This window comes from Cydia pomonella, chromosome 10 (genome assembly GCF_033807575.1).
Source record: "Cydia pomonella isolate Wapato2018A chromosome 10, ilCydPomo1, whole genome shotgun sequence".
NCBI lineage: Eukaryota > Metazoa > Arthropoda > Insecta > Lepidoptera > Tortricidae > Cydia > Cydia pomonella.
In genome coordinates, this window is record NC_084712.1 from 13,725,225 (window position 1) to 13,746,679 (window position 21,455).

The 21,455-nt window shown below is 34.9% G+C and overlaps 1 protein-coding gene and 2 long non-coding RNA genes across 5 annotated transcripts; 2 read left to right on the plus strand and 1 right to left on the minus strand.

Moving 5' to 3' along the window:
• Window positions 1–1,552: 1,552 nt before the first annotated feature.
• Window positions 1,553–20,223, minus strand: LOC133522160 (translation factor GUF1 homolog, mitochondrial). Of its 2 annotated transcripts, XM_061857388.1 has the most exons (11): window positions 20,069–20,223; window positions 19,785–19,971; window positions 18,211–18,333; window positions 17,400–17,913; window positions 17,022–17,232; window positions 13,930–14,061; window positions 13,165–13,280; window positions 7,541–7,773; window positions 3,126–3,254; window positions 2,953–3,036; window positions 1,553–2,148 (listed from the first exon to the last, which is right to left on the minus strand). In XM_061857388.1, the coding sequence occupies exons 1-11, from the start codon at window positions 20,137–20,139 to the stop codon at window positions 2,023–2,025; spliced, it is 1,926 nt and encodes a 641-aa protein (XP_061713372.1). In that variant the 5' UTR covers window positions 20,140–20,223; the 3' UTR covers window positions 1,553–2,022. The 2 variants fall into 2 exon arrangements, with proteins under 2 accessions (XP_061713372.1, XP_061713373.1); XM_061857389.1 differs by lacking the exon at window positions 7,541–7,773.
• On the plus strand, window positions 7,985–9,148 carry LOC133522165 (uncharacterized). Its single transcript, XR_009800019.1, has 2 exons — window positions 7,985–8,319; window positions 8,911–9,148. It is a non-coding gene; the product is annotated as an uncharacterized LOC133522165 (long non-coding RNA).
• Window positions 14,115–16,203, plus strand: LOC133522164 (uncharacterized). Of its 2 annotated transcripts, none has more exons than XR_009800017.1 (2): window positions 14,115–14,486; window positions 15,698–16,203. It is a non-coding gene; the product is annotated as an uncharacterized LOC133522164 (long non-coding RNA). The 2 variants fall into 2 exon arrangements; XR_009800018.1 differs by lacking the exon at window positions 14,115–14,486 and adding an exon at window positions 14,930–15,474.
• Window positions 20,224–21,455: the final 1,232 nt, after the last annotated feature.

Here is a 21,455-nt window from a genome sequence, read left to right on the forward strand (position 1 = left end):
GCGGGAATGAGCACTTTCCGTGCATATGTCGTAACTTTAAAGAGCCATATGTACTGTAAAACGTTGTACGATACACGTGCGAATAGGTAATTCACAACTCGTGTCGATTTATTTCGCACTCGTTGCGAAATTCCTATTTTCTGCACTTGTATCGTAAATAACTATTACATCAATCATCATACTAGTATTTTTTTAGTTGTAAACAATTAAAATACCTGTATAATTATGTCCGGTAATTGATATTCGAAATAATAATGAGTTGTTTCTCTGCTTATAAAGTAAGTACCTAGGTTATTCCTATAAAAAGAGCTAATGTGTCCGTCTGACAAAAAAAGTATGTTTATTACGATATTGGAACGCCTTTTTCATAATTTATTCTTATGAGTTGATCCGACTGACGTGTATAATTATTTTTCTTAGTTTTAGTGCCCTATTTCGCGAGTTGATCCATATGTAAAGTGTATAATAATCAGCAGATGCCGTAATATTGGTGGTATTTTTTTGTCTTACAAGGAAAGGTACCCAACTGTCCGGTTCCGATTTGATTTATATTTATATATGTTATAGAGTAGTCTAAAATAACAGACTCGTATTTTTTTTTAGCTGCCCAAACTCAACCTATTGGGAGAAATTGTCCTCTAAAGTACTAAAAAATTACTAAATCTTCTAACTCCTATAGAAAGTGATGCTCAAGCAACTTGCTAGTTAATGGCTGGTTTGAGTATATGTTTGAAAGAAGCAAAAATTAATGAACACGTGTTTTGTTATATCGGCTAAAAAATCGACATTCGAAGTTTTATAATATCTTATCGCTAAAGTTACACATAAAGACGGGTGTTTTTTAGGAAAACTTGAGTTTAAGCAGATATAACAAAACACGTATACATAATTTTTTTCTGCTCTCAAACATATACTCAAACAAGCCATTAACTAGCAAGTTGCTTGAGCATCACTTTCTATATCAGTTAAAAGATTTAGTAACTTTTTAGTGCTTTGGAGGACAATTTCTCCCAATAGGTTCAGTTTGGGCAGCTAAAAAAAAATACATGTCCGTTATTTTAGACTACTCTATAACATATATAAATATAAATCAAATCGGGACCGGACAGTTGGGTGCCTTTCCTTGTTAGTGAAGTCTAATTTAACGACTTTATAATTATGTTATGTCGAAATTTTACTCGATTCACTGTGTTTTAAACATCGATTTACAGCTTTACGAATATATTATACATAAGTTTATGTCACTTCATATTAAAATCATTATTGTAATACATAAACTTAAAAAAAATTGGTAAAATACACTCTTTAATTTCCGACTCCGAAAATCATTTCAACTAATTTGTATACTTGTATAATGTATATATCGGTAATTTTTTATGTGAAGCCACTATGAAAGTTAAAAACTACCACAAATACTCGGTTCTCTGAAATCGGTGTATTTTAAGCTTCAAATATACATGTAGCAAAGTAGACTGCCTTAAGTCGATATTTTGTGATGTTTACCATGCAATGACCCTATAATATCATCGGCATTTTTAATAAAATACCTATATATTTTCATAATTTTTTGTATTTATTTATCTCTTGTCGCATTACACAACATTCACTTTGTCGTCACAAATTGTTTTGACTCCTTTATAGAGTTGTGAATTTGACTTTTAGGAAAAGAGCCTGTAACGTAGTCTAGGTTGTCACATATGAATAAAGGATAGAGAAGGCGTCACTAGCACATACTGAGGGCCTACCGCAAAACACGAAATTCGGAATTTCGTTATCTGCCTCTCTATCACTCTTGCATATTCGAGCAATAAAGAGACTGATAGTTAACATTCATCAATGCGGTTTGTTTACAGGCTTCTGTAAACAAACCACATGGTTTACAATATGTGCTAGTACTGCTCCCTGGCGGCAGAACATTGCAGTAATGCCCCCTATTATTTTAAAAATCAATTGTGACTTGTTAATTTTGGGCTGAATAACTAAAAACTGAAATATTTACAGAATCTCAATAATGGAAGCCGATCATCTCTTGAGGACGTCAATGAAGGTGTTTCTTGGTATTTTGATGTTGGCGACACTTCTCATTTTCTTCTTGCCCTCAGCTTGTTGTTTAAGCAATTTTTTTCTGCGAGTTACGTCGCCACCATACTGGAAAACAGATTATTGGTTTGCTGTAAAGTTTAAACTAGTAGGTTTATTGCCCACGAAAGTTATATTAAAGTCTAAGGGAGCTGTCCGACAGATCGCTCGACGCCAATAGCGTTATGTGCTTATTTGACGTTTATAAACTTTTTATTGTCCTTTTTTAGCTTTATTAGTATAGAAAGAAGGTAAGCTATTTTGACGTGTCTTTTTATTGAAAAGCACTTTTGATAAATAAGTCCCGGCAAATATGTAACAATTAAAAATCATATACGATAATTTACATTATTTTACTTTCATAATAGTTACTGATTTCTCAAAATGCGTTTTTCAATAAAAAGACGTGCCAAGATTTTTCAATAAAAATAATGCTAAAAAAACGCAATAAAGGTATGACGTTATTGATGATCTCTGTCAAATAAATCTCCATTTATAACAGTAATATAACCATGTAATAACACTCATCGTCGGACCAATAGTAAATGTGGCATTGACACGAAGAAAAAAATTGGGATGAGTAAAAATATAAAATTGTCTTGTCTTAAAAACGAAGAAGAGTACATTGAGTTATTATTTAATTTTTTTTTACTCTTAATAAAAACATATTTTTACAAGCAAACCCTTGAGTGATCACTAGTATATAGAACGAGCATCGATAGTCGAGTTTATCGATACAGGAACTCCCTACTTGTTAAACAATTTTGCCCCACGGATTCCTATGTCTGTTGATAATCGTTGCTCCCTATCTGTAATTTTGACATCTGTTTATTAGAAAGAGTCAAAAAACAAAGGCTGCTATGTTTTACTCACTAATTTTGCTGTGACATCCTTTCTGTAAGCTTTTAATGTTTCCCTTGCGAACACTTTCCCCCCCACTACAGCTTGAATGGCAACCTGGAAGCAGAAAATCATGTGTATCAGCAACAGTGAGGTAATTAAGAAAATAAATCTAATGCTTCTGAGAATAAGGTTCATTATCGTACCTGCACCATTTGCCGCGGAATCATTTCCTTCAGTTTCTCCGTGAGTCTCCTGGCAGTGTATTCGAGACGGCTGGTGTGCACTATACTTGAAAGTTCGTCGACTAACACGCCATTGATAAGAATATCCATCTGCAAACATAAATAAATTAAAAAAAAATCTGCGCAAATAAAAAAAAAAAAACATCAAAGGTTGTCTGGAAGAGATCGCTTTAGCGATAAGACCGCCTGTTGTTGACGTCTGCTTGTATTGCTGTTTTCTTTTATTGAGGTATGCAATAAACAGTATTTGTATTGTAGTAGAACATAAACCCAACTTGAATTATAAGTTGGTCAAATCATTAAGTAGTTCCTCAGGCTTTTTGCTTACCCAATCTCTCTTAAGGGTAGGTGGTCATTAACTGAGATCACTTTACTATAAGATTTTAATTCATTTTATTTTCTACTTTAACAGAAACAATATAAAGTCGGCTATCGAAAACACGCCGACCATTCGGGTGATGCTTGTAATTTGTTTTATAATCATTAAAACAGGACATATAATCAAATATATAAAAACCATCAGTTAGTCTCAAACTTAAAATAAACTTTGTAATCTATTTTGGGTTATAATATCAAAATAATAAGAGTTTAAGGCGCGGTGTATAGTAAAATGCGCTATTTTTAAATCGATATATACAGGCTTGTACAAGGATTTCATCGATTATTTTCTAGTATGTATAACTTCAGTCTTTGAACTAGCCGTATGCTTGAAGAGATGGCTCATCTTTTTCTCGATAGATTTTTGCTTTGAAAATATGCTTAAAACTGTATTTATTTCGATATTTTAGAAGTACTATGATGAATATCAATATGAAATTTACTTCATTCAATAGCTTTTAAGTAACTCTAACATTTTGCTTGTCAGTTTATCGATGCGTTACATTTTTCATTCATAATTATGAATTCAACATTTTGTCTACTAAACGTTACCCTGCGCGGCAATACCGTCAGTACGCCAGTACGCCCGTGACCACTGTCAGCGTCGGACCTGTGCTAGTTTAGCGAACGTTACATAAAATGGATAATCACACTATAAATACACAAATATGTTATACAATACACACAATGTTTTCATCACTCTTACGAATAAAAAAAGTAATTTTTAAGCTAATTGATTCTTAAATACGGTGACATTTCAGACATCCATCCGTCATATTATCTTTTTTGACAAGTTTTACACACGCACCTGTCCGGCATACAGCCACGATTAACCAAATGATGAAATGGTGCCTTGCACCCGAGTTAAACACTCTACTTTTCATTTTTAATACGAGGAAGGTAAAATACATGTACATTTAAAAAAAACACTGCTAAGTATAAAATTCAGTAGTACTTATTTCGTGAGGAGTACCTACTTTTAATTATCAATTTAGGTAAAATAATATTTTAAATGGCTATTACAGTAATAATCAAATTGAATACCTATTTTTAAACGTAAACAAATAAAATTTATCCGCTTGTTTAATTTATATAAGTCATTATACTCGTATTGGAACAGCTTCATTTTTAACACATACAGGATGCAGGAGATATACTGGATTTAAATATGTGGGATTTTAATAGTGCTTAGTGAAAGGTACCATTTCACGTTTTTGTGGAAGTGCTCAAATGGCTGTAATAGTTTATGTTATAAGTGTTGAATTAGTTTGGTATTTCTGGTTTATTAACTTTCATATGGTATACACTTAAGACTTTATTTACAACATTTATCAACTATTTTATTTTGTAAGGTGAGCAGGAGTGATATTTACCCTTCAAATTCCATTCAAATTTTTGCAAGTACTCGGTTCGGAAGTTCGTATATATTTGTACCTCTCGCCAATATTTTTATTTCACTGGTTAATTATTCTGTAAATTCAAGAAAGTCACTAAATTCCATTTTTGATAATGTTAAACATAAAGTCCTTTGTAAAAGTTTGGTATAATACTTTTATACCATGCTATTTCTGTTTTGTATGAAATGAAAACTGGTGACATTTTATTTCTTTTTTCAAGTATAAATTTCGATGACACTCTGCCGTCAATTTCAGGTCTCAGCCAATTTTACCTTCTTCTTTAAAACCTTGGACCTTGTTATGTCTTTGTGATATGCTTTTACTATTTTTCCTGCCAATACAAAATATAAGTGGAAAAAATCGATCGAAAGTTTCGTAAAATATATTTTCTTCATTTTTGCATTAGGGTGCTTATGTGTAATATGTATATATTAAAATAGTTCATTTTGAAATGAATCACTAGTCAAGGCCTATAGTATATCCCTTCAAGTGGCAGAAGCCAAAACGTAAAAAGTAGTCACGTGGCGGGGCCCCGTCGGGTGTTCAGCGCGGATTTAGAGAATATTACAAATCCAACTATTTAAGCTTATCTATGTATAAAAGTATATATTGAAGCACTAAATACGCTATTCGAATAGAACAATTAAATTATTGTCTTCTTCTTCTTGGTCCCTCAATGCTGAGGATCGTGACATCATGTCCTTCTGTTGAAGTTGTCCTTGTTGTTGTTAAATTATTGTAATGTTTATGCATTTCGCCACATGCACCTAACTAATCAAACCTAGCAACAGTGACAGTTTTCCAGTTTCCTTATTAAAAATGACTACCACCACAAAACAAAGTTATGATTGGAGGTAATTGTTAATTAATATTCTACGTAGGGCTTAAAATTCAAAGGTTAAGTCATAAAAAGTGCCCGTGAGGAAACGGAATTTTTTTAACCACGTATTCCTGAGGTCATAAGAAGAATTTCATGTACAAGTTTAAGTCAATTCCGCAACCGCCACCACTTGAAGGGATAAATAACATAGTTGACGATAAAATAATTTTGTTCATCGGAAAGTTTTGTATATTAATTTACTTTACGGAACAGGTCTTAACTGTACTTCTTTCCAAAGGAAAATAATACTCATTGAGACAATTCTAACAACCTCAAACGCAATTTGGTTGCGATATTTTGACACAGAGTTCCTATGGCCACCTCCTCTCTCATGCATCAGATCAGCTCGATGGTACCATAATATTTCATTGTCACCCTACTTACATATGTATGCAGATTTTCAACTTCATCTGAAACCTCAGTGGGTCAAATATACTTGTAATATTTGATTACAGACAGAGTAGACAGACAACAGACTGATTCTTTATTAGACATTAATTAAAGTCAGTCAATTATACTCACTACTATATAACTTCGAAGTAGTAGTAGTAGTATAAGTGCATTTTTGCCATTATAAACTTTAAATAATAAATAATAATAGCAGTTTTCTCGACTTTTGTATTTAAAATTTATAATCGTCTTCATTGTCGTCAATTCAAAAAATAATATAGAAATAGTCGTTACAGTTAGAGTCATGGTTCTTTTTTGAGAAGATAGCATAATTTATCTACTTTTTGGAGCTACATATGCTTGTGCATACCTTATGCTTATGTTTTCAGTTATCTAAATACCAGCAAAAACATGCTACCTTTTTACGTTCACTTCCACAAATTACTTAGCTTTGCTAGTATTCTTCCTTTTTTCACTACTTGCCCGAAATTGACTTCTATTGCATTTTTAAGGTCAACTAAGTTTTGAATAGGTATCTATATATGATTTAAAGCAGACAGTTGTAACTTTTGTCTGAATTAGTAAGTAATATTATTTCGACACAAAACGATTTGGTATCATTTGACTAGGTTCTCAATTTGCCGCGGTATACTCTTGTATAATATATAATTATCAAATTTTTAATTTCATTAAGTTTAAATCATAATCAATATAAATTTCCGGAAAAGATCCCAGAACTAACAAACCAGAATACGGATGGCGTCAGAATAAGGACGTAGGCTTGCTGCGAGCGCGGCGCGCGGGGCGCCCGCCTGCCTGCTTTACCACTTCGTCTGCTTCACCCCCTCAAAAACCTAAAATCTGTCTATAAGAGCGCCTTAATGTAAAAGCAAGGCCTTTTAAGGCACCATAGTTGGCGTGAATTAATCTTATGAAGTTGAGTAATACTTTAAAAGTATAGGCTGATTTTACAGGACGACACTCGAAGAACTATTATAGTATAGTAGATGTCATTCATTTAGTTGATTTCATTCAAGCCTGCTGTAGTAAATTGATTTGTAGATGTTTGTACTCCCGACGATTTGATATTGCCACATACAGTACATACGGCAAATCTTCTATTACTGGCTACATTCCAATAACTGGACATATTATAGTAAAATAAGAATTCTATTTATTTATTCACACAATTCAAGTAAAACATTTTTTATACATTAGCTCTGAAAATTTACTTGGATTTCGTGAGTAGAAACATAATATTTTTTAGTATAACGTGGTAAGTTATTGGAATGTGCCCAGTAACAGGCGATTTACCCTAGCCAGATACTAACTCTTGCAAGGGAGCTCTCATGAAACCCATGGTCCTGGTAATCAAAGCTTGCGAACCCGGACGTGATGCTTTTGAGCGTGTCGTGGAAGTCTATAACCACCTCGGACAGGGGCAGTATGAACTGCAGCATGGTCATTCTGTCGTCCACCGCGTTGGATGGCAGCGGCGTGCCGCGGCGGTCAATGCAGAGCGTCGTCACTGTGCCAATGTATTCCACGGGGGTTATTATAGTTCCTGAACAAGATATAACACTTTAAATTCTCGCGTTTTGTAAACATATTTGTGATATGAAAGAGTCTAACGCGATATAATCATTATTTACACACATATCGTAAACCCTCTATGATGCCTTCAAAATTCGTAAATAATATAGCCAATATTACGATAAACGGTTTTGTTACAACTAATTTCTTATCTGTGATAATTTTGTAATTGCTTCATAACTATAGTCTGTCAAGCAAAGTCTGTCAGTAGCAATGTAAAGCAAACTGAAGTATGGCAACACTCACAGAGCAGTATTGCGCTAAGAAAAGCAGCAATGTACATCGAACCGAAACATATTTTTTTCCGCTGAGCGCGCTCTTCGTACGTCAACTAAAATTGCCGCTCGCGGTTTATTGAAGCATTTGGAAATTGTTATTATTATGAGAGGGACAATTTAAACTGGAGTAAAAACGATGTCAATCAATACGATAAACGAGATCAAAAAATACCTATTTGGAACTACGAACGGACTATGCTGGAGAAAATAATGTTTGAATCAAATCATTGCTTCCGCAGGTAGCTGGATTTTAATATATTATCAGATTTCTCGGTTGGAATTCACTATTAAAGATATATTACGATAAAATGCAATACAAATGCTCCTTTATGCAACCTTCAAAAGCTAATTAGACATATTTAGGTAGGTACAATCGAAAAATATATCAATAGATTGAATTAAAATAAAGGTTTGTATGCTTAGTAAAAGGTGGACGCGAAAGGCGAGCGCTCGCATTCTTAACCTTTGGTATGCTTAGGAGCAGATCTGCTACATATATATTCAACTTAAACATGAAGATGTCATAGCTAAATAAATGTAAAGGTTAAGGCATTTGCACTCGAGTACTTTTTACCAAACGAGCTGTCAGTAGGTACCTATTCTACTGAATTTAACTAGGTTTTAATATTTACCTAAATAAAACAATCCATTGTTTTATTTAGGTAAATATTAAAACCTAGGTACCTGCATAGTAACCCCTGAGCCATCACTAGCAGCGGTAGTCCTGGTAGGGTATCACTGTAACTGTTCTTGTCACAATTGCAGGGCTTATTAAATATGAAATATCTGGACTATTTACATCATTTTGATATGGTTTTATTCTGTTTTAGCAAACTTAGAAGACAAATAGGGAGCAAAGAGAACATGAGCACCATGGTAGCAAGCTGTTTTTAACATCAGTTCAGAAACTGAAGGAGCCCAAAGAAAATAATTATGCCACTTGTTAATTGTAAATTAGTGTATTTCTCTTGAACAATGTCACATTCACATACCAGTGTAATTTTGAAATGGTTTTACAATATACTTATATAAATATACAGATTAAAAATAAATAAAAACACAACTGCAGATATTTTGGTGTTCATTTAATTTCAAGGCAATTAAGATACGGGTCACTTTAGCTTACTTACACTTAATTCAGGCCATTCATTGATAAAATATCATTAAGTTACCAATGTTACTGGTCCACTCCAACCAAGCATCAGAATACTTTGTACCTAGTCACTTATTGCATCTTAAGCATAAAACAGATCTGTTAGAAAATTTGTAATTTCAAGTTTAAAGTTTCCATTCCAAGTTTCAAAATGTATTCTTATAGTAGTAGTTACACATAGATAGATAGATAGATAGATAGAATACTCTTTATTGGCACACCTCAGTAAAAATATACAAGAAAAATAAACCATTGATTAAATTTAGAGGCAGACAACAGGCGGTCTTATCGCTAAAAAGCGATCTCTTCCAGACAACTTAGTCTAAAGCAATTTGCCTAATTTATAGTACAGAGATATTCCAATATCTCTGAGACCACTCTTACATGCTAGCTTAGTAAGGTTTTGCTCACACGACTGTTTTTATACAGGCTAAAAATATTAGATATTTACATGTATCGGCTACATCATATTTTATATGTAGATATTTTAAAAAATCATTTAGATATCAGGAGAATGCTGTTAAGAAATTTTATTAACTTTCACATTAGTCCAGGGGTTCCCAAAGTGTGCGCCGCGGCGCCCTGGTGCGCCGTAGAAAGTAAAGAGGGGCGCCGTGAGTTCTATCATTATCCGAAACTACAAATATTCGCGGGTACCTATTTGAACGCTCGCATCGGTAAATAATATAGCGTCGTGTCACTCTTTTTCGACCGTGATTTTAAATTTACAAGGGCGCCGTTGCAAACTACTAAACTTGTAACTGCGCCGCATGTTGAAAAAGATTGGGAACCCCTGCATTAGTCTATTCAAGACTTGTCAGGAACTGACACAATTTCAGGTACTCAAAATATTAATAAAAGATACCTTGACAATGGAAACTTACCAACTTCCACTCATGTGAGTAATATGGAGTTATACTGTTTCTGGATAAAAGGTATGATTTAAATGTTAAAATATTTTTCTAAAATTATGCACACTGAATAAATTATTTTAATTTATTAAACAAACAGGTAAAGCGACTTAAAACTTCTCTTAAATAGGTAGAATACCGACTTCAGAAAGTATAAACTTCGTGATGATTAACAAACGGACAACTTGTACAATAATAATCTAAACTATTGTCCCAATTTTCTTAGTTTTTTTAATTAACAAGTTTATTTTTCGTCTTGTTTGCGTTGTACACGTATGTACGTAAACCGCCGTAGGTAAGTTTTGTATGAAGAGAAACTTTTACGAACGCCTTATATTGGGCGAGTTTTAATCCTGCAACAAACATATGTAAGTATTAGGTAGATGTTGCGAAAGAAAGTAGGTATAATCAAGGTTCTTAAACGTCTTAAGATTGTTTAAAAAAGTTACCTTTGAAAATATTTGAGGACTTCGTCTGTTGATATTGGGAACAATCGAATCAGTTGCGGTTTTGTGAGGGCACAATTCGTGGTCTTATTGGATATATTTAGGCATACGTTTTATCTTTATTTAAGCCTTTTAACCCTGAAAAACAGAAAAAACTGCACATTATCTTAAAAATTCTCCGGGATCTTCCAGTAATTAACATAACCTCAAAATTTTCTAATGGTTAAGATCAACGAGCATGATTTTACTTACATTGTAGGCATCTTAACTTTGCTTATGGTCATGCACAATATTATTTAATATATTGATATTTATTTTAATGCTGGGAGCAGATATTTCTCTTGAATTAGCACCGATTCGGAATGTAAACAAACAAGATGGACGATCCACATTCCACAGATAAAACACAGATTACACGCGATTTTGGAATTATTCGAACACAGTGTTGCTAGCCCGCGATTTTTCAAATTTGCCGCGTTTTTCTACTGACAAGATTTGCTTGACCAACTATACATCAAAATCGATTTGGGTATACATCCAAATTTGGAACATCTCTGAAAAAAAAGCAATTCGATTTGTCCTCTATTCTAATATCAATCGAGATGCCTTTTTGTTCGAAATGAAATGTCAATTGCATATAATTTTGACATATCTCGCATGTTAGTTTGTATCGAATGACCAAAAAAAATTAAGAATGCACGCGACCCCCGACTCTAGTTTGCCTCTGAATTAAAAAAAAAACTACGAATGCAGCGTGACATGCGTGAAAAAAAGATTTCATTTTCCGCCATTTGACGTACAGTTTATCTTTTAACGCATTCACTGCCACCGACGCATATATGCGTTCACCGTCATACATGTTTGTTCCTAGGCCACGCCCCCTGGCAGTGAATGCGTTAATTAGTTTTAAGTATAAAATGAATATATTTTGTTGTTTTTAAAGTAACTATAGCAAAAGGTAAACTCAAAGAGGTAAGGTTAGCTCAACTTGGGGAGGGGGGGGGGGGGGTCGGCAACGCGCATATAACTCCTCTGGAGTTGCAGGCGTACATAGGCTACGGAGACTGTTTACCATCAGGTAGGCCGTATGCTTATTTGCCACCGACGGAGTATAAAAAAGGTACGTTCGCTGTAATTTGGGTTAGTGAATATATCATAGAAAGTTTATAATATGTGTGTAGATAAAATAGTGTATGTAACTGTACATAATTAGGCATCAGTTTAAGGCAATTTAAATTCACTGCTTAATACAATATAATTTAAATTCGTTCGCACTGATCAGTGCTTAGTGTTCCACCTGGGTTGGTGAGAGTCAGAATGGCGGGTGTATCTAAATCAAATTAAATGAAAACCATACCATATTTTTGTACCTAATTTGTACTATTTAGTACCTCCTTTAAAAAAAATTGTACCTCACGGTACTTAAAGTTATCACCAAAAATCAGTACACCCGCCATCCTGACAGTCAGAATGGCGGGTGTACTTTATTACGCTATATTCCCGTGGTTATCGGTAAATTCTATAAAAGCCAATTTTTTGTACCTTCATATTCAATTATAATATGAGCCATTTTATTTGTGGTTTCCAAGTTTTACTCATTTATATTTTGCTTGCTATTACAATTTCGCAGGCGTTATCATTTCTCAAGTTATCGATGTCATTTTTAAGAAAAAACGCTAAGGTACAATTATTTTTATTACGCCAGGAATTAGTACCTTTAATGTTTAATCTGTTGAGTTCAAATAACTCAGAAAATCATGTCTTAGTAATGATTTTTCTTAGGAAGATTTCTTTGAACTGGCGCCTAGCCTTTTTTAAGACATGATTTTCTGAGTTATTTGAACTTAACAGACTATAAAATGAGTAAAACTTGGAAACCACAAATAAAATGGCTTATATTATAATTGAATATGAAGGTATAAAAATTTGGCTTTTATAGAATTTATCAAAAACCACGGGAACATAGCGTAATAAAGTACACCCGCCATTCTTACTGTCAGGATGGCGGGTGTACTGTTTTTTGATGATAACCATGTGTACCATGAGGTACAATTTTTTTTAACGGAGGTACCAAATAGTACAAAAATATGGTATGCTTTTCATTTATTTTTATTTAGGTACACCCGCCATTCTGACTCTCACCTGGGTTGCAGTCACGGTTAAGGTAAAAAGGTGAACGAGATGTTGAAACAATATCATTACACATACACATACCTAACACGACAAGCGCGCTTGGCCGTGCAGACAATACTTAGAAGTTGTCTCACTTGTCTCCCATGCGAAGTATAAAACGAAACAGTCAACGGCAAAAGTATATACATAAGTGAGCGAGATTTTTTGATCTTCAAACGAAAATGCTGTTTTTCTTATAACGATAAAGTCGTGCTAAGATTGTTTTGAACACCTCGCCCTTCCACCTTTCTCTGTCGCACATTGACCAAGCAACAATGGCTTTATTTGTCAAATGATGGGCTATGAATTTAGGTGCAACCACAATTTGCTATTCGATACAAATAGAGCGACTTATTAAATGATTAAAACAATGTCTAAGACGATATTAGTTCTAATGCTTACCTATCACTAACGGCTCGTAATATTCTTCAATATGATGCGGTTCTGGTAACATCAGGGGATTAGTAATAATAACTTCATCGCCTTTGTAATGCTTGATAATTTTCGCGCCTTTTACTCTGAAACGATAAATTAAGTTAATCTTGTGTAAATACCAAACTAAAGCCTGACCAGTAATATATGATCACGCGCTATATTGCGGAATTTCATTGAAACTAAATTTTTCACACTAAACTGAACTGTCACCCATACATGAGAATAAAAGCGCCCTCTTGACAATGATTATATATTTCTGGTTGGGCTTTAAACCAAAAAGTAATATAATAAGTAGGTAAGCTCAATGATCAAACCAGCCTACTAAAGCAGATACTTGGTCGGGATAGGATAAACATAGTGTAAATAACGGTATAAAGAAGTAGTCCAACGGCTTGAGCATGTGGCCAGAGCGAGCCACCCGCGCAAGAAAGCGGCTCCACCGATATTATAGCTGTGACGTGCCGTGTGCAAGTGCAAGCGCCAATATGGTGCAGACAAGGAAAGCAAAGGTTTATAAATTTCGATTACATTTCAATGACCATTAAGGAGTAGCTTATGTTTTGGCAATTCCAATTGACTCAGCTTGACAAAAATATATATGTTACGAGTAGTAAGATGTTAATAAAATTCTGCATTTCCATAACCATTTAGCATTATGTTCATGTGCATAAACATAAAAGAGAAATGCCATAAATTATTAACAGTATCAAATAGAAACCAAAATAAACCTACTTTATCTTGTAGGGAACAGATGGTGCTGTCAAGATGGCTTCTGCTTTATATTCCTGCAGCAGCCTTTGAGTGAACACATCGAGGTGCAACAAACCCAGGAAACCCACGCGCCATCCTTGTCCTAGCGCGGGACTAAAACAAAATATGATAATATTACGATAATTACATTGTGCAATAAGGGAGGTATGGACAAAACTGTCAACGAGAGTCAATAGAAACTAATTTTGTGATTCGAGTTTACATTTTTAATACCTCCCATGTTACAAGATTTTTCATCGCACATGCGAAGAAAATATATATTTCTACGCATGTCAGGCAAATGGTTACTTAAAAAATGTTTCATGTCAAACAATAAGGTGATGTACTTATTATGGTCCAGTGGCTGTTGTTTGGGACGCCATACTTAATGAATAATTCATGTATCGAAGAAACCATGAAGAAACTAGAAGAATGAAAGTGACTCATAAACTGTTTTTATAATATGTGAGTACGTACATAAATATGGAGACAAATAGTCATTTTTCATTTGGTAATTTGTATCGCCGAAAAGAGAACAGGTAAGTCCATCACAGTCTTATAATTTGTTGAACATATTTCTGTTATTCAATTTTAATGTAAGACTTATCTACGACACGATATCAAGAATATTGCATTACGTTTCTATCGCAATTTTTTACTTTTTGTTTAAATATATCTCACTCATATGTTTGCCCGATTTTAACGGTTGCCTTCTCTCTTTGGCCCTATTTTAGACTAAATTATTTTCCTCTCTGGATATTAATATTAATTAATTTTGCAAAATTTGATGTATATTAACCGTAGCTATGCCCCTTCATTTGACTTTTTTAGATTTTTTGTTTATTATACAAATTAGGAGCGGAAAATTATTTTCATATAAATTATTAAATGCTCCTAACGTTTGTAATAATCAAAAATTCGAATAAAATCAAACAAAGAGCCATAGCCATGGTTGGTATACATCGGATTGTATCCAAATAATGTTAATAACCAGAGAGGAAAATGAGGACTACGTATGTACGAAAAGGCGATTTTGCGCGGCCGTCCAATTTCGTTTTAAGTCCGCCATTTGTACACTGTTGCATTCTGTGCAGTAAACGTTAGATAAATAAATCTACAGTTATTTAGACAACAGTATTCATTTAATTTTCCACTAAATGAGATAAAACTGATCCTAGGTATTACCAGTTGGAGTTATTGCCACTTGGTGGTATGGTAACAGTTCGTTGGGGTTTTTTTACGTTTTACTGCTGGAACAATTGCAAAAAAATCCAATAGTTACCACCAAAGGAAGTAACCCGTAACTAAAACTGGGGTTATTAATGGGGTTGATAGCGGTCAAGGTGATATTACAGATGGCAACAAATTTAACTGTCGCATAATGCTTGCTAGGCTTTGGATGGAGCAGGTCAAATCTATTTTGATTTATGTCAAGTAGGTCTGACGGGAATAATCAATGTAACTAATTAATATAGCTATTAAGTTATTTTTACTAACCGTACATGGAGTTTTGGACCTGAAATAAAGGTATATTTAATTTTATTTTATTTATAGATTTCAGTAAAATCGGTAGTGTTTTTAGTTTTATGGCCTGGCCTGGCCTGGCTAAAATCCAAATCGCATAGAATAACACTAGAAACAGGGGAATCCTATGCTGGGTCTGGCGCTATTAATAAAAACCTTTGACAGATGCCACCCCCATTTGGCCCCTCATTGTAAGTATAAAACGTTAAATAAACTTATTTTTCAGATTTCCAAAAACAGAATGATCATAATCAAGGCCAGCTTGATTTTCCTCGTCGTATGTGCATTCGTAGTAAGCACGGATGCAGACAATACAGGGGAGCGCGTCCCAGACTGCGACAATGTCTGTAGCAAAGGCCAGGCGGAGAGAGACCATTGCTGCAGGGTCCAGGGATATGCGCTCTATGCAAACTGCATAGGAGGAATGAGCTGTTATCGAGATTATTAACATACCTAATCTCTATATTATCATAGAAATGTGTAATAATAGGTCTACTGTTTGATTGAGGCGGTTGGTAAGAATTTATTATGGTTAGCTAGTTAGCTACGGCTACGGACTGGTTGAGGCTCGACTGCATCAAACTGTTTTGTATTATGTTAAGTAAATAAAGATACAGTACAGACTAATCCGGCACTAATGCTTCGCAACCAACTGTCTGAGATAAGTGGTAAACCTATAAAACGACATTCCGACTGTTTTCTTTCGCAAAAATAAATAATTGAACTCAATAACTTTTGTTTTCATTAATTTCATAGTGAGTCAATTATATGTACCTATACTTTAGCAGGAAAGGCTCGTAAATCTCGCCCTCTCGCGCGTGGGAGGAGGCCTGTGCTCAGCAGTGGGACGTATATAGGCTGAATTATTATTATTTATGTCTTCATAGCGTGAATAGTCTATTAATCGTAAAACATTACAATGACCACTTTGTAAAATGTTACAACAATCTTGAAGATTCAACAGGTTATCGACTCTATGAACATACGCATGGTTTGATTTAAATTCACCCTGACCCTCTAGCATGACTTGCGTACTCACGCGCGACTTCATACATCTAGAGCAACTTCAAATCTGGTCATGGTACGCAAGTCATGCTAGAGGGTCTGATTTGTTTTGATTCGCCGAGAATCGTAATTAGAAAGGTATAATTTGTTATACCTTCAAGGTGGTAGTAACGACTTTTTACAAAATAGTCGTCATTATGCTAATTAACTTTGGAATGGCATTGTTTTCTTTTCTTTAATTGGATTAGCCAAAACGAAAAATAAAGTACAATAGGTAGGTACACGATGTACTTAACCGTCGCTGACCCAACCAACGCTTCACCGCGAGCTCTTATTGTGTCTTGTACTGTATAGTGCGTCTACCGAGTAGATATTACCAGGAATCAGCTGTGTCATTAAGTTTCTTGATGGCGATGAAGCGGAGGACGCTGTGACTGGTCGGCTGGGAAAATGAATGCGTACACCATGTGATTGACCATTGGCATCGCTGCGAGCTTAACTATGCCTTGTACTGCATGTTCACTGAGAGTTATATGTTATATTACCTCGAGTCCGCTTTGACGCTGACGGCCGAGTCGTTAAGAGCCAGTTTCTTGATGGCGTCGCTAAGCAGAGGATGCTGCGATTGGTCGGCCGGGAAGATTCCCGCGTACACCATATGCTTGACCGGTGGCATCGCTGCGAGCTCTGATGTGTTTTGTACGTCAACTGAGAGGAGTTGGTCACCTACACTCCCGCCACCTTTGGGGCCGCAGCCTGAAATATTTTATAGTCGTGATCTTTCTATAGATTTCTTCTCTATAGATTTAAATATAGCAGAGTATTATTGATATTTCTAGACAACAATTGACAGTTTGGTGTGGAAATTATTGGATAAAATAAAATATTTACATAACTAAATCTAAATTATCGGATTAACTTACCCACCATCACAACTTGGCCTGCAACAGCTGACTCCACTGGCTGCTCACTTGGCCTCAACATTGCCAAGTACTTCACTTGGTGTTGTTTCGTATCAGATCTCCATCTCACTGTTTGCCCAACTTGCACTTTCCCCGAATGTATGTAAGCCAAGCAAAGTACACCTCTATATTTATCATGCCACGTATCAATTATGTGTGCAGTAAAGTGGCCCTCAGATTTGACAGATGGCGGAGGTATTCTTTCAATCACTGCTTCTAAAAGCTCTTTCACTCCCCAACCTTTTTTGGCAGATATACTCATAACAGTTTCTGGATCTATTTTAAACAGTGATTGTAGTTGTGATTTGACTTTTTCAGGGTCTGCCCTAGGGAGATCTACTTTATTTAGTGCTGGTATCATAACTAAGTTGTTCTTTTTGGCTAGACTGTGCACAGCTACTGTCTGTGCTTGGACACCCTCATTTGCATCAACTAGTAGTATGACTCCTTGACATGCTGATACACTCCTCACAACCTGTAATATTATAGTATAAAAATAAACTACTATTAAATTATGCTGAACCCCAAACTATGCTGAATCCGCTAGCCACCTAGAGGCCTATAGAAAGGCTTTCCATTACACTGTATTTTTAACTTACTTATATTTTATTGTGGCAAGTTATGATTAAAGTGCAACTAGAGGATATAAATATTATAAATCCATATAAGAAAAAAAAAATTGATACTGCAAGAGTGGCTTATCTAGTATTACATAATGTGTTGCTATGAATCTATGCTATGAATGAAGGATGATTTATAACCAAAACAACACCTCATTGGAAAAGTCAACATGTCCTGGAGTGTCTATCAGGTTCAGTAGATATTGTTCATTCTTGTATGTGTAATCCAGTGAGGCAGTCACAGCTTTTACAGTAATCCCTCTTTCTCTCTCTACCTGTGGAACAAACACAAAAGTAAGAAAGACTTAATGAATTTTCACCATACAAGGCTTGCTTATGCTTCTACTTAGAGTCCGCAGCAAGCTCGGTTCTCCATACAAACATAGTTCCACTCTAATTTTGAAACAACTAGCTAGATTGGTCTGAAACTTTGAGCTTGGTTCTCCATACAAACATAGTTCCACTCTAATTTTAAAACAACTAGCTAGATTGGTCTGAAACTTTGTACTTGCAACAGGATAAGGTGTATCTATGCCTGTAATTAGTTAATATAGCTTCAGATACAATAGTAAAGAATACAGCGAATTTAAGTTTTTCATACTAAAATTCCTTAAACTAGCCTATACCTCATGTCAATGTATGTGCAAAGTTTTAAAATGGTAATGAAACTCCATTTGTATGGAAAGGTGAAATTCGGCCGAGCTTGCTGCGGACTCTTAATATTCAGACTACATAATGAAAGAACATTTTTATCAAATATCAAACATTTATTCAGCAAATAGGCCACAGGGGCACTTTTACATGTCCATTTTTACAAACAATAAAAATTACAAAAAACAATTACAAATATGGAATCGATGAAATAATATTTACTTTATTAGAGATGTATACTGTCTCTAAATATCAAATTACACAAAAAAACTATGATAAAAAAATAAAACCAACAAATACTAAAATTCTTTAGAGATGTATAAGTCTCTAAGTGTCAGAGATAAAATATAAAAAAATATATATTAAATTATCCTTAGAGATGTAGAGGGTCTCCAAGGCTTGAATTCTTATATAAATCATTAAAAGACAAAAAATGTAATCAGACAAGAACCAAATGAAGTGTCTCACATTAATGCCACTCAAATGTAAAGTTACATACTTATAACATAACATGTAGCCCGTGTAAGCTTAAACAGACCGGTCTCCACAAACAGCACCCGTGCATGAGTATGACGTGTATCTCAGCCAGCCATTTTATCATATCTCAGTCATTCGCTAGAATTACATTGTGTGTGGAGTAATCATGTGTGCTGACTTGGTGCACAAATACTGAAGTGATATTTATTATCAAAGTTTATTAATGTATATTTATGCATTTAATCATTGAAAATCTGCTATTACTGTGAAGAAGTTTGATAACATGTCTAATATTGAGCCTCATAAGGTAATAAACTTTAATACGAAATCACTTTTATAATGTTCGTGCCAAGTTAGCACACCTATGTGAATAGTAAAGCACCTGTCAATTGATAGTACCCATATGTAAATTATCTAGTAAACTTAGGCTTGTTAATATTTTATGCGTAGCAAAAGTATCATTAACTGAATTTTTTAAACTATTATATAGTACCAAACCCTACCTCCCCGCAGAGGGTAACAGGATGAAAAAGAAGAGATTAGTACCAAAATGGCTCTTTTAGTTCACAAAAACAACACTTTACGAATGAATGCGTACCTGTAGTTGATCTAGCACCTGTGCGTGCTCTGCGCCAGGCTTGATCACCCCAGTTATCTCCAGCAGTCGATCAGCCAAAGTGCTCTTCCCATGGTCAACATGAGCTACTATACTAAAATTCCTAATCCTCTTGACTTCTACGCCCTGGTCATCCTTTTCGGAGCTCTTATAACGCACCGAAAATATACTGTAATCAATCATATCCACCATAATTAATAAAAAATAAGCGAAATGTATAACAAGAAGGAGGTTATGTTGTAGTATCTTGTGTAAAACAATCTCACCTTGGGTACAATCTACGGTTTAAAGAAAATAAGTTCTTAAGAACTACAGTTTTATTTATAATTCTGACCATTATTAATGTAATTGAATTTTATTTTATTATAAACTCTTGAAATTCCATAACAGCAATCAGCTGTTTTTCTGATGTCTGTTTGGTTTGACAGCTAAACGTTTTTTTCCAGTCATAACAGAAAAATTGTATGCCCCAGGTTCATGGTATTTTGCCAAATATACAGATTATAAAGTCTATATATTAGGGCCGGTACAGACGGACTGCAACTCGACTGCAACTTGTATGGAAACTGCACGTCGACGTTGCAGTTGGAGTGCAGTCAGCATGCAGTTCCCATACAAGTTGCCCTTAGGTCGCATGGTCCGACTGACTAGTCCGATCAATCGGAATACGAATATATTTTTTTCCCGCTGGCTCGATTGATCGGAATATAAGGACTTCTCTAATTCTCGTAGTCCTACTATCGGAGTAACGGGATTTTAAAAGTTCGTCTAGTTCGATCGATCGAACCACGAGACCTTGAAAAATCCTCTTAATCCGATCACACAACTTTTATTTTTCCTGTTAGTCCGACCGATATTTTTTAGTTAATTTTGTACTCTACCAACATCTGGTTTTTAACACTTTTCTGGTAACAAAAGTGTTTTCTTACTTTCGACGTGATCCTGGGTAGGAATGGAGTCGATTGGCATCAAAAACAACAACAAAATGACCTTTTTCTCGCACCCTGTATGTTTTACCGGAAATCTGTTACCGCCAATTTTCATCAATTTGAAATCGAGGGATGGTCTCTTAAGGCCATTTTTACCTAGCAGCACGGGATCTGGTAGCTACCCTTACTGACCCAAAATCTAATTCCACCCTGTAGGTATATTCTTAACCCAAATTTTATTTTAATTTAAAATCTTACATATTTATCAGAGAACATATAGAAAACTTATCAATTGCCAGTGTCTAGTAGTGAGTTAAGATGAGATAACGTTTATGTGTCATTAGCCGGACTTAGCAATAATATCAAGTCTACAGTTATGTCCGATCAATCGATCCAACAGGAAGAAAACACGACCTCGTGGTTCGGTCGATCGAACTAGACGAACTTTTAAAATCCCGTTACTCCGATAGTAGGACTACGAGAATTAGAGAAGTCCTTATACTCCGATCAATCGAGCCAGCGGGAAAAAAATATATTCGTATTCCGATTGATCGGACTAGCCAGTCGGACCATGCGACCTAAGGGACAAGTTGCAGTCCGTCTGTACCGGTCTTTATACTTATTACCGTCTATATATTATACTTATTAATATTATACTACTCTTTGGAAAAAGTAATATGTTGAGGCATATGCGTGAGCCTTGCTCGAGCTAGAGTCTGTGCGG